We start from the raw sequence: 12,971 nt of genomic DNA, 5'->3' as shown, positions 1-12,971 counted from the left end.
AAAGTAACCACAACAGGATACTTTTGAGTGTGATGTGAAATGTCACTTGCTGCTACTTGAGCGTATTGCACACTTGCTTTGCGTCAGAGTTTTCAAGAAAATTATTTAATCAAGTCTGGTTTGTTTAAGAAAGGTAATGGCGCCATTTAGCAAGAGATGCACCATGCCAAAACAATGGAATGGTTAAAACATGACCAACAGTAAGACTTGTGAGGTCTGTGTATCCGCTTACGGGCAAAACTTGTCCTCTGGAGCAGTTTCAGTGTACATATGTCCATGCTGAGCACAGTGAAAAATGGTTTTTGTCCTGTAATCAAGAGTAACTCACTCATTGGACGAATAACTAAGAGTATAACAAAACATGAGCAACAATGAACCGGTTTAGTAATTCAAACTGGCAAGGGCATTTGAAAACACAGGATGCGTGCAAATCGGCGTACAACCACGCTGATGGGGCTGATCTCATGTGTGACTTTCTGCTCTGAATTGATGTCTGAGAGGCTTTTTTTTAGGCATACGTTGTTCGAATGCTGAACTACGTCATTAATATTTGCAAGGTGTGAATTTGTTGGTAACATTTGTGTTTCATCTGTTATTACCTGCCACAGAACGCCAGGCCCCCGAGATCTGGACCGAACCCGCAAGCCTGGAAGTGGATAAAGACAACGGTAAGATTTCCCTGGAGTGCCAAGCCACTGGCGCCCCGCCGCCAACCCTCAGCTGGCTCAAAGATGGCAGGAACCTGACGACTGACGTCCGTCTTGTGGAAGCCGGTCAGAGTCGCATTCTCAGGCTGGACCGAAGTCGAATCATCTTGGATGACAGCGGGGCCTATATCTGCCTTGCTACCAACCCCGCAGGAGAACAGAACGTCACAATCGAAGTCTTAGTTCAGGGTGAGTAGAATAAAACACCGCTCTCACATGGATGTCACTGGATGACTGCCGTCTTCAAAGCAATGTTGCCAGTAAAGTGGTGCGTATTTCTTGATGTTGGCCCATTTTGTCGGGTAAATATTTTCTGGCACACCATGTTGTTTTGACGTATCGATGCTGATGCTGAGGATGACGTCAATAGAAGGATCCAGCAAGGCATCTCATTGAGTAAGATTGGTTTTTCCTCTGGCCCAGTGGTTCACAAGGAGTCTGACGTTGCCATGGTCAAATTAATTGTTGCCCACTCACTTGGAGGTCACAATGCAAATCGTGGCTTCCTCCTAACCGGCTGAATCATTAAACTGTAGTTGTCTAGTTGTGAAGGTGAGGTGCATTAACATAACATGCTCACAATCACGGGATGGCCCCCAAGGGTTCTAGTTAAGCAGAGCTTATATAAGTAAGGAACTGCATCACCCACAGTCAACTGTAACTGTTGCATAAGGGAGAGATGTGAGTGCTGAGTTTGAGGTAGAACTCATTTTCAAACAAAGCCCCTCAGTGGCTGTTCAGAGAATGTTTCAGTTCATTTCTTTTTGTGTGTGTCCCTGCGCATGTTAAGATTTCAAGCAATTGAAGATCTGTTTTTCCTTTCCGGTGACAGAAAGGCCCAAATTCGACAAGAATCTTCCAGCCATGGTGAAAGCCAGGCCAGGCAGCAACATGACCCTCTCTTGCCAGGTGAAGGGCATCCCCAAGCCCAGCGTGGTCTGGGCGCGTAACCAGAGCGGCGTCTTGAAGGCCCTGCCCAAGAGGATGTACATTGACCGGGAAGAGGGGCTGGTGATGGTGGGGGTGAAGGAGGCGGACGCCGGCACATACGTCTGCACGGCCGAGAACAAACTGGGAGTGGCCACCAGGACGATCCATCTGGAGCTAGGTGAGGGAGTGACGGGGGAAACTTGCTGTCACGTTGTAGGACAAAAATGAACCAGCTTATGTGTACAAATTGGCCACTCACCCTCAATATTTAACATGTAGCCCCCCTGAAAAAAAAAACATTTTCAATATTGTTCCGAAGTTGTTTTTCAATTTAGCAAGTTAACTTTACTCAGCAAAATTTCTTTAGTCTTGCTCAATGAAGTTGGGCTAAGCCGGAGCAGCTCCTGCCCTGATTGGAGGGAATTCATCAGCTTGATGGAGACTTGCTTCAACCATTTTGTTTTCCTTGCGCAGATGAATCTCTGCAGGGGCCATACAGCATAGCGTCCTCTCCCCAACTGATCGGCAGTCTAGCTGCCAGTGCGTGTGTCATCTTCATCATCCTGATTGCACTGATCCTAGTCATCTTCAGAATAAGACGGAAGAAGGTGAGGGTTGCGTTCCCATGTGTTTGTGGTTGGTTGATTGGTTGACGTGACTATTAAACAGGTATATTGGTGAAGGGATGCATTGATTGGTTACTTGGTCTGTTTATTGCTGTGTTCAGCTTTCATTTTGTCTGATTGGTTTCATAGTGTTTGAATGAATAGTGGATTTTAGTTTCCTTGCCTTTGTTGATTGGTTGATTGCTTGTTTTGTCATTTGTACATGTCCATGATTTGTTGTTAATACCGATGTTGCTTTAAATGGTTAACTTCATCAATTTCATGTATTTGATTTGTCAGCTGATTATTTTTCATGTGAATTTGACCTTCACTTTTGGGGTCATCATTCTTTCATGCTGCCATTTGCTTATTGTAAATTTGGTTGATTTACTTTTCAATTATTTCTGAATTGAAGTGTTAGAATTCTGATTTTTGCTGTCTTATTGTACAGCAGAAGTACATAGCGGGCGGCGACGACATGCTCCTGCCAATATCACTGAATCAGGTGGCTGACTTGGAAGATATCTGTGACCACCTGCCATACGATCCTAAATGGGAGTTCCCACGAGAAAGACTCAAACTTGGTAAGTTGGCAGTCCAAAGATTTTTCGTAAGGCTTCAAAGAGAGGCAGGACAAGGGTCATCAAAACTCTGAGAGGTACCCCAGTTTGCTGCAAAGATGCCATAGAAAATTCAGATTAGACAGAGCAAGGACAAGACTTCTTGGGGAGAAGTTGCAGTTGGAATAGATGAGCAATAGGCAAAGACATTGCTTAGTTGAGTTTGGAATTGTACTTGTTTTAGAGCCTGTTTATGCACAAATGAATGGTAATGAAATCTGCACAGGAAAACATTGAACAGAGTGGCTTTCCATCGAATTGCTTACACCGAGAGCAGACAAACCATGTGGAAGGGCAATAAACATTGAGACTGTATATTGCCAAATGGGGTATCGTTAAGTATGACCCAACATCCTGGTTGGCATTTTTGAGTGTTTTCCTAGTCTTGCTTTCGATCTTTCCCTGTGGAACACTGTCATCGGTCAGTAAGACAATGATTTGTAGACTGACCAAGTTTCTGTCTTGTGTGTAAATGTGCAATGTCAGGCAGCGTACCGGAATTCATTGCCACTTTTCGTTACTGCTCGTCTGTGCATAAAAATAGGCCCCCAGGAGACCTACTGCTCTGCTCATCACACAAGATGAAAGTCGATTGTCATGTACATATTGTGAGCAATTTTTAGTCGGAGATTTGGCAATTTGATCCTGTTTTGTTGAATCTCAGGTGCCATCCTTGGGCAAGGAGCCTTTGGTAGAGTTGTCAAAGCAGCTGCCTTTGGCATCGATAAGACGCAGATGTGCACCACGGTCGCTGTCAAGATGCTCAAAGGTAAGGCGACCTTTGTTCTTTGATTTGGATTAGTCTTCAATGATTTAATTTTTTTCCCTGTAAAATTGAGTGCTGCTTTCATGATTAGAAATAGCTGGCATGAAGTCCTGACTTATTTCTGGTATAATTTTATCAAGAAAATGCTACGGAAGTAGAGAGGAAGGCCCTGATGACGGAGCTGAAGATGCTGATTCACATAGGGCCTCACTTGAACGTTGTCAACCTGATGGGCGCATGTACGAGAACAGGTAAGCATTGGAATAATAAACAACAGTTTGATTTATTGATGGTAGCTATCTAATTGTGAGGAGGACTTGCATTAGGCCAGCACTGTAGTGGGAAATGAGGGGATGTACGACTTAATGTGAATTACAAGTGCAAGTGAGATGAGGGGGGTGTTCAGTTTTTGAGGGTTGGAGGAAAATCCCAGATAAAAATTCCAGGGAAAACTCATGGAATTGGGTAGGGACTGAAACCCGATGCACGTGTTGGCCTGTGCAGGATCCGAGCTGGGAAGTACCACTGTGCCAACTGAACAGCATCACAAATGCTCTTCAAAACCCTTTTAAATCTCAAGTCTTATGGCTTTAACATGAAAAAGTCGTACATTTCAATGATAGACCATTCTCTGAAGTGTGTGGTGAAAGAAAGATGTCATGTGACATTGTTATTCTTTGGGGGGTCTTTTTCGGGGGGTCAGAGCTTCTGATTATTGTGGAGTACTGTATCCACGGCAACCTGTCGGACTACCTGCGCAGCCGGCGGGACTCCTTCGTGGTGGAGTCCAAGGACACCGCCCAGCCTGGCCTGGCCCAGCGGCTGATCCCTGGTAGCATCAGCACGCGGGCCTCGGCCGAGCCGGACAGCCCTGGCCTGCCGCTTGACGCAGAGGACGAGGAGGAGGATGACGATGTCTTCACCTTCAATGAGAAGAAGGAGCCCCTGACCCGGAAGGACCTGCTGTGCTTTGCCTTCCAAGTAGCTAGGGGAATGGAATTCCTGGCCTCCAAGAAGGTCGGTGAATGTCTTGAAGTAGAGCCTCAAAACCTCATAACAGAGATTTAAAAGCTCAGAACCTTAAAGCTCATTGCATAAAAGTCTCAAAACCTCCGGGCAGAGTCAAAACCTCAAAGCTTTAGCAGAATAAAAACTTGCAAATTTACAGCAGAGAAAAACTTTAAAAACAGCATTGTAGAAAACCTGAAAAACCTTAGAGGCAAGGTTTAAAACCACGAAATCATTGTAAAAAATCCAGCATTCATAGCTGAGTTTCAGATCCTCAAAACAGAAAAATCTCAACCTGCGTAACTCTTGCTCTTGGGAACATGCTGTAGTTTGTCCAAATTCTCCTTTTACAGAATGAATAAATTTGTTTTGTATTAAATTTGGAAATTTCAGACTATGGTTCTTATTCTTCTGTGGAACTTGTAACGTGGTAAAGCGTCATAAACTCAACGGTTTACTCATCAATATTGATACTGTTTGATGAGTGCCAGAGAGGGCTGTGCTGTTAGGAGTCAATCTGATAAAAGTCCCAATTTTCTCCCCCTGTTTTCAAACAGTGCATTCACAGAGATATGGCAGCTCGCAATGTCCTCCTCGCCGATGATAACATAGTCAAGATCTGTGATTTCGGTCTTTCGCGGGACGTCTACCACAATCCCGACTATGTGATTCGAGGAGGGGTGAGTAGCATTCAAAATGCACTTGTGGTTTTAGAATGAAGTTGAAGGTCGTTCTGTTTTTGTTGCATTGCTTGGCTCGTTTCATTTCACACAGTCAATCGTGTTTCTTTTTCATTCGTTGTCATTGTTTCAGGGCCGCCTTCCAATTAAGTGGATGGCACCGGAGTCCATCTTTGACAAGGTCTACACCTCATACAGCGATGTGTAAGTCCATTTAGTTTTAAGTTGCCCCTTTGACGTTTGCCTAAGCTTGGGTCTTTGAGGACTTGGCTCATAGCTCAGACCGAGATAAGGACTCCACCGTCTTGAGCCTCTTCTCACGACGCTGCAGCCTTGTATCACTTTCATGTGATTTGCTCCGACAGTGCACTAGTTGGTAAACCGTGGAGTGATAGCCGCGGTGTTTTTCAGGTCACTCTTTTCATTCTGGACCAGCCTTCCCATTCATTGTAGTCATCTTCCATCATCTCCTGGAATTGACTTCTTTTAAGCTGCCAGTCTGTGCCTTACGCTTGATCTTAATGTCTCGTACAATGTTGTGTATGTTCTCTGACGATTGTCTTAATGGGCAGACATCAGGTCTTTGGCAGAATTTTTTCATCGCTATTTGTGAACTGTGTTTATGTGCTGATTTTCCCTGTACAAAAAGCCGGTGTAGCACTCACTATTGGCTGTTTAATCACCATCTGTTTGTGTAAACCCTGTCACTCTCTTTCCAGGTGGTCATATGGTGTGTTTTTGTGGGAGCTGTTTCAGCTTGGTGGAACCCCATACCCGGGTGTTCCAGTGGATGAGGAGTTCTACAACCGGTTAAAGAATGGCTACCGCATGTGTGCTCCTGATCACGCTCCTCAGGAAATGTAAGGAGGTTGATTTTTTTTTTGTCTGAAGAGCAGTTCTTACGAGGGAAGAGTCATTTTGGGCTGCAGCAAACTAATTTTGCTAATTTTGCAGTTTGCTTTGACATAAACTTACATTGGCGTGGACACAAAACTACAGTGTATCAGGAGAGGTCATGCACAATTTGGGACCCATTTCTGTATCATTATCTGAAAAGAAAACTTGCTACCGCACCACCGTTGCTGATCACTGTGGAACATTTCAGGAAGCTTGTTTTCAGTACCTTGTACAAATTTGGAATGAGTCCCTGTTTTGGATTCTCCCCAAGGATGAGAATGAATCAGATTCCCCTTAAGACCCCTTGGAGCAACATCAGGTAACCTTGGTCTGTAATTTGGTCCATTATGGGCTCGTTTCCTGCCCGACTTGGCTGATTTCTCCCATGAGCAATCTCTAACTTCCTGTTAACTCTCCTGAGGTCTTACAAGATATCTACCCCCAGATAGATCGCTATCATTAGTTTCAGCATGTTGTTATTTTGTGGGTGGGGGGACTTCAATGTGGGGGTTGTTAAGTGGTTAGATATGTGCATGAGGAGCCATCCGCTCAATCTGTTTCAATTTGGAACAATCTGTCATGCCCAGGACATGATTGACAGGAGCAAGTATTTTGAAATACTGAACCGGCAAAAGTCCTCACTCGCACGATAATGCCAGTGGTCCTGGCCACATCTTGTGGTCACGTGCAGCCTATGTTTGTCAGCCCGTTCCATTTTGGTGAACATTATACCTGTCAGATTTAATTTGTCAACTTGCATCAGTGAGGCTTTGGAATGGAGGGCATGCAATACCTGGAACATGTGACCAGTTAATGCAGCATTGGGTTGAGAATGTTCCAGAAAATTCAACCTTGTGGCTTGGAGCTGACTGTAAAAGTAATATTTGAGGGTCTCAGTCTGTCGATCACTCACTGCGTATGCTACGCAAGATAGGTTCCAGAAGCATACTTTTGGGGGGAAGGAAGAACTTGTTTTTTTAAGGGCCAACAATTTAGAAATCATTTCACACATTAACCTGACTTTCTCAGGGGCGAGGCTACATTTTGGGTCTTTTTACATGCCTTTGGAAGAGAGGTAAATGAAATCGGGAAAAAATGTTACCTTGCTGTCATTGTCGATAAATATTACGAGGATTCAAAAAAAATCATCTGTGGCTCATGTTTCGCCCTTAACTCTTTAAAATTATACCCTGAAAATGTGTTGTGATGGGGAAAGATTAGATGGGATTAAGCAATGCATGAAGGCATATGGTGGCCCCTGACGGGGCTTGGTGGCCCGGTGAGTAGAGCACTGGTACAGTACTGTGGAGGTCGCATGTATGAACCCTGCTCCAGCCAGTTTCTCTGCTTAATGCAGTGTTGTTTATTTTAGGGGGGGGACTTTGGTTGGTGAAATTGTCCCTCTCTCGTAGCACGTCTTACAAAAAAGTGACAATAATCTTAATGGGGGAGTGATATTCATAATTCGAATTATTCTGATCCCATCTGCAGTTACCACATTATGCTGGAGTGTTGGAACACGGAGGCCAAGGACAGGCCAGACTTCAGTGATCTGGTGATCAAGCTGGGTGACCAACTGGAGGCTAACGTCGTTCAAGTAAGTAGGCCCAACTGCTGACGGGCTCCCGCGCCCGGAGAAATGAGGGTGCTGTGGATAAGAGAAGGGGGATGTCAGAGGATTGTATTCCCTCCGTCTTGGGTTCAGAGCTGTGTTCACCAGCTGAGAGCCTTTCGTTGGGATTGGGAACTATATTTTGGGGGAGAATGCCTCAATCATGCTCTTCTGATTGGAAAGTTGAGGATCCTTACAGCAGCTTCTCTGAAATTTGCATTCATTTATAAAAATCCCTGGCCATACTTGGAAGGATTTGATCAGATAACAACATTTCACTTCATTACCTGGGATGTCTCTCTTGAATTCTTGTGCACTGCAGGAGTATTTGGACTTGAACATTCCCTATGAAATTGAGAATGCCAGCCGTCCCTCCACCCAATACATTGAGAAAGGCCTGGAGCCAGTGGTTTTACTGCCTCCCGAGATGGCCTCGGAGAAAGCTGACAATGAGGCGGGGAGTCCACAGTCAGTGAGCAAGCAGGAGGATGATGTAGAGGAGGCGGGAAGAGCTGAAGGAGGAGATGGAGGAGAAGAGATCCTGGAGGAAATTCAAGACCCGAGACCAGTATGCCCTAGCCTGGACGGGAGGAACAGACTTGTTGGACAGTCGCAGTGCATGCAGAAGGAGGACCAGTGTGTCGTGCCGATGGTGAATGGGGACGAAGACGAGCAGAGAGCGGGTGCGGGCAGTAAGGAGGTGGCTGTCAGGAGGGAACAGACTCAATGTGATGCCGCAGTGGGCGGCGACACCCCACTGAACGATAGCCGCGCCAGCGAGGAAACTCAGCTGACGGAGGAAGGCCGAGACTCGCTCAGCTCGCTGGAGAAGGCGGAGCTGGAAGGGCTGGAGTCCGGCAGGGATGCCTCGTTTCATCACCACCAACATCACCACCACCACCACCACCACGCCCGCAGCCGTGGCAACAGTAAAAGCGAGGAGTCGGTGTCCTCGGACTCGTCCAGCGGCTTCCGCTCCGGGGGTTACATCTCGGATGCCAACGAGGATGAGCCCCCGCCAGAGTACAACAAAGTGATGCAAGTGGTCACCGTGCACTTCTGAGTATTCAGTGGAGAAAAAACACAAAAAGTCAATCGATATTCACTCTTGACTCAGCAAAGCTGTTTTCAGTGATGCACAGTGAGTGCGTCCATAACAGTATATGTATGTGGTTTGGGGCCTCAGGATTAATTCATTTGCTCTTGTGATGTATGCCTGAAGGAGACATCGATGGGAGGATTTGTATGCCAGCATGCATTGTAACATTTTGGTTGGACATTTCCCCTACCCCATTTTGTGAGCATCTGGAAAGTCAAGGAGAATTGGAACCTGAACGCTTATAAATGTGGGACTTAAGTTATTGCTTTTTGGCTGAAGACATAGAAATTATGCAAGATGCCATTTTCCCCTCGCAGTTACCAGTATAGATACAAATGGTCATATCAAAGAATTATCATCGGATATATCTCAAGGCTTACCGCACTGGTGTAAGTCAGTGATTTCTAGCGATGAAAGTTCACATCAACAGTTCAAATATTTTGATTCAGATATTGTCTACTATTTTAGTCAAATTATGCTCACAAGAGCCAGAAGTATATTTTTGGAGAACAGGAATGCTACCTCAGTAATAGCCTGAACACTGCCATGTTGCAATTGCACCATTTTGATTGGAAAATTTTTACTGAGCTGTCATTTTTTGGTCATCTTTTTCTAAAAAATTTTTAGAAATAATACTTCTTTCCAATTTCCTTTTTGCCTGTTTCACCGATGCTATCTGAATCCGATCAACAAAGTAGTTTGCCCAAAATATTGCCATAGGAAGAAATTACATTTACTATTATACTTACACATATATCATACTCGGCAAACAAATATGACATTTGCTGTATTTTTGTGCAGATTTGCATTGAATGTCCTGGCTTAACTTCGCCCATAAATTCCAGCTGCACGAACTGTTTTCAACTCTTTGCCATTAAGAAGAGTTGCATTTTTATGCTAGATGTAGCTAGATGTTATTCACAGCTAATCCAAGATACCCACAGGATATACAAAACGTTTTCCAGTTGTCGTCAAATGATGCCAGGATATGCCCAAAACATGCAGAGTAAACAAATTGTGACTTGGTACATTTTGACCTTGTGTCTCCTCGGCCATTGTAATTTTCTACAGGTGACATTGATACAGTATCTGGCTAGAAAATGTCTGTATACTCTTTGCCATGAGAAGAGGGTTTTTGTGGACGAGTTTTGCCGATTTTGCCGATTTTGACTTCGGAGACAGGGTTCTGTTCACAAGTACCGCCTCATAACTGCAAGAGAGAAAGACGCCAAGCCAACCCTTGAATACGAATGCCAATGTAATGCTAGGCGCTCACAGCAGGAATCTACAGCTTAGCACAGATCCACATTGTGTGTTCTCCATGCTGTACTGGTGTTAACATGCACAAGAAGGCTTCGGCCCCACACGATGTAAACAAGTTTATCAAATTGCCTTGGCTCCTTCGCCTGTAAGCTCCATTATATCCTGTCCCAATTTATTCAGTGCTGTCCTGATGTAACCCTCCTTAGTTATTTCTTTCCATTCCAAAAGAGTTTATGGGGAACGTGCAATCAAATCTGCTCTAAAGGCTGATTTTTTTTCTTTCACAATCTTTAATCCATAAATTTTAGTCTTTTTAACCAATTTTTACAGCTTTTTAAAAGCTCAGCCAGCAACGTAAGCTGCCATAATTACATTGTACCTTAGTTAAACACCTTCAGTGTTTGTATGTATGAGTTACCATGTACTTTAGAGTAACCATGTGGGACCATACATTAGACCGAAGTAATTGCAAAGTTGAGAGAGTGGATCACTCAAGAAACACAGATACTGTCATGTTATGAAAACCTCCAATTTTTAGCATTTAAATTTGAAAACAAAAATATATCATGGGCAGTATAAATTTGGCTTTTGCTTTGCACAAAGAGACAAAAAGTCCTTATTCAGTTGTTTATATGAGCAATAACTTCGACTTAATCCATATTTCAGCAATTCTTGCCAAACGTTCTGTGTAAGTTAATTGAGGATTGGCTATTTTTTTTTGTAATTTCATTATCTATGTGTTTATCAGTTAAATTTTTTCAAAGAGAGATGGGTATAGATGTACTTAGTTTTTGTATAAAAATCAGGCCGCAAAGAGATCCTTCTCCACATATCTGCAAATCCAGAGATAGAAATTGGTGGGAATTGTTTGCCGTTTCTGTCAAGGCATTCTGTCAGACACTTCATTTTGCTGCAAAATGTGTGGGTGTGTGTGTGGGGAGAGGTAGACAGTGTCGTTTAATGTAAATAGCAATGACAACGGGGAAGTAGATTAGAAACACATTCAACCACGGAGGGGATCCATTCCCGGAGCGATTCTTGATTTGTTTTCATATATTTCACCATTAACATTTTTTCCTTTTCCTCTCCCTCCATACACGTGTGTGAACATTTTCAGCTGAGCCGCTATGGGGAGGCTAAACCGTTTATAATCGCTTCGACATGTGAGCAGCTTTCATTGTAAATAATTACGTTGAGTGCGAGGTAGATAACAAGTTCCTCGACCAATGTGCCTTCGAATTTCTTAGTAGTTTGACGTGCTTGTACAAAATAGCAGTAGACGGATGGACACGCCTGTAAGTTTGCTTCTTACAAATTTACGCTTGCTTTAATTAATGTTGTAAATGTTCGTGTCACCACCGTAGTGGTTAATATAGCCTGCATGCAGAAAGTAGCGTTGACAGCAAGAACTTAGCTTTTTTATCACAAGAAAAGAAGTCGTTTGATACCGTGCAAGGAAAGTCTACAGAGTTAGATTTAAGTTCGTTTTGTTTTCTGCGGGCGGTAAGGCAAAACTATGCATGTTCGCAAGTGTCTTTTATTTGTTTATTTGTTGATTAAGAGTACATTAAGCAGAAACATGCTGAACGTCTTCAGTATAGTTCCTTGCGATAGCTCTGCCGTTCGGATTTTATGTGTTATGTCAAGCATTTGCGTTGCAAATCTTGTCTTTCCGATATTTGCAAATCTCTCCGTTTTAAGACCGACTCGTACTTGGCGCGAAAGCGAAAAACAGCGCGAAATTGCGACATTTTTCCCAGCATAAACTTTGGAAAAACAAGATCGCAAAACGCTCCACTCTATTTCGCGAGTTGTAGTGTTTAGTTGAGCGATACTGAAGATGTTGAGCTCCGCAAAGCTGTAAAATTCAACTAGGCCTATGTACCGGTGTACTTTCTTTTTGTTTCTTTTTGTTCAAGCGGCTGGTTCGTTTTGGTTAAAGCATTTTGAATTTTATACTTTCCTACAGTTTTCATGCCTCTTGTAATAGGTCAGAAAACCATAGTCAGAAATTTACTTTTATTATGATTTCTTTATGGCAAATGTTCTATTGTTTTGGAAAGAAAGCTTCTTTGTACATTGAATTTCTAATAAATATACGACCTAAAGCTGACAACCAAGTTCGAGGAAGTTTTTTTTACGGATATTCGTCGTGTACGAAATCTTTCTTTTCCATTACAAACATTGGGCGCGACTCGGCCATTAATTTGCATAAATTCAACTTCGGTTGGGGATTTTGTCGCACTTGGAACAATATTTTACGCATCGTTAGTATTCTCAAACATATTGTCTTTTTGTTCTTGGTCGATATTGCGTGCTTGATACACCGCATGCTATTCTGTCACTCTGAAATACCATTAATTAGGCCAATTCTTTTGTTGCAGTGATGGGTTAAAACCACGGAGCATTCAGATTTAAACAAAAAGACTTTTCTGTGTAAAGTTTGGTCCGGTTTTGACCTATTTGGGCAACGTTTTAAATTGCACACTATTTCGGTGCGGAAACATTTTAGCGTTACGCTTCTGTTCGTAGGCCTTACCGGGCGATTTTTGAATTGAAACTAGAAATGTGAGACGTAAGCACACGGGCACAATCTGTATCGTGGCTATAGGTCACATGACATAATGGGCTTCGAGAAAGAGAGGGGGCTATTTTCTTATCATCGGCGGCTCCTTTGGTCGGAACTGATATGAACTTCGCTGATGAACAAACGACCAGGAAATGCACTCCCGACCAACGCGGCTCTTTTCAACCGATGAGGGGGTGCTTCTGCTCTAGGCGGAT

The 12,971-nt window shown here is 43.6% G+C and overlaps 2 protein-coding genes across 2 annotated transcripts in view; one reads left to right on the top strand and one right to left on the bottom strand.

Moving 5' to 3' along the window:
- The window catches only part of LOC110979807 (uncharacterized), a 44,590-nt gene extending 32,287 nt beyond the window's left edge, over nucleotides 1-12,303 (top strand). Inside the window, exons 28-39 of the mRNA XM_022235877.2 lie at nucleotides 609-896; nucleotides 1,540-1,815; nucleotides 2,112-2,245; nucleotides 2,694-2,826; nucleotides 3,527-3,631; nucleotides 3,769-3,879; nucleotides 4,332-4,645; nucleotides 5,194-5,316; nucleotides 5,450-5,520; nucleotides 6,036-6,176; nucleotides 7,705-7,810; nucleotides 8,148-12,303. Of these exons, the coding sequence (XP_022091569.2) occupies nucleotides 609-896; nucleotides 1,540-1,815; nucleotides 2,112-2,245; nucleotides 2,694-2,826; nucleotides 3,527-3,631; nucleotides 3,769-3,879; nucleotides 4,332-4,645; nucleotides 5,194-5,316; nucleotides 5,450-5,520; nucleotides 6,036-6,176; nucleotides 7,705-7,810; nucleotides 8,148-8,888 (2,543 nt within the window). The 3' untranslated portion in view covers nucleotides 8,889-12,303. The remainder of the gene's footprint in view (nucleotides 1-608; nucleotides 897-1,539; nucleotides 1,816-2,111; nucleotides 2,246-2,693; nucleotides 2,827-3,526; nucleotides 3,632-3,768; nucleotides 3,880-4,331; nucleotides 4,646-5,193; nucleotides 5,317-5,449; nucleotides 5,521-6,035; nucleotides 6,177-7,704; nucleotides 7,811-8,147) is intronic.
- Nucleotides 1-12,971, bottom strand: part of pomp (proteasome maturation protein) — a 194,206-nt gene that overhangs the window by 89,660 nt on the left and 91,575 nt on the right. The gene's annotated exons all lie outside the window — the stretch shown is intronic.

The sequence above is a fragment of the Acanthaster planci genome, linkage group LG02, assembly GCF_054643075.1.
Source record: "Acanthaster planci isolate LZ-2023a linkage group LG02, COTS_SCS, whole genome shotgun sequence".
Lineage (NCBI taxonomy): Eukaryota > Metazoa > Echinodermata > Asteroidea > Valvatida > Acanthasteridae > Acanthaster > Acanthaster planci.
Note: the sequence above shows the minus strand (reverse complement) of the source record. Positions and strands in the feature narration are given on the sequence as shown.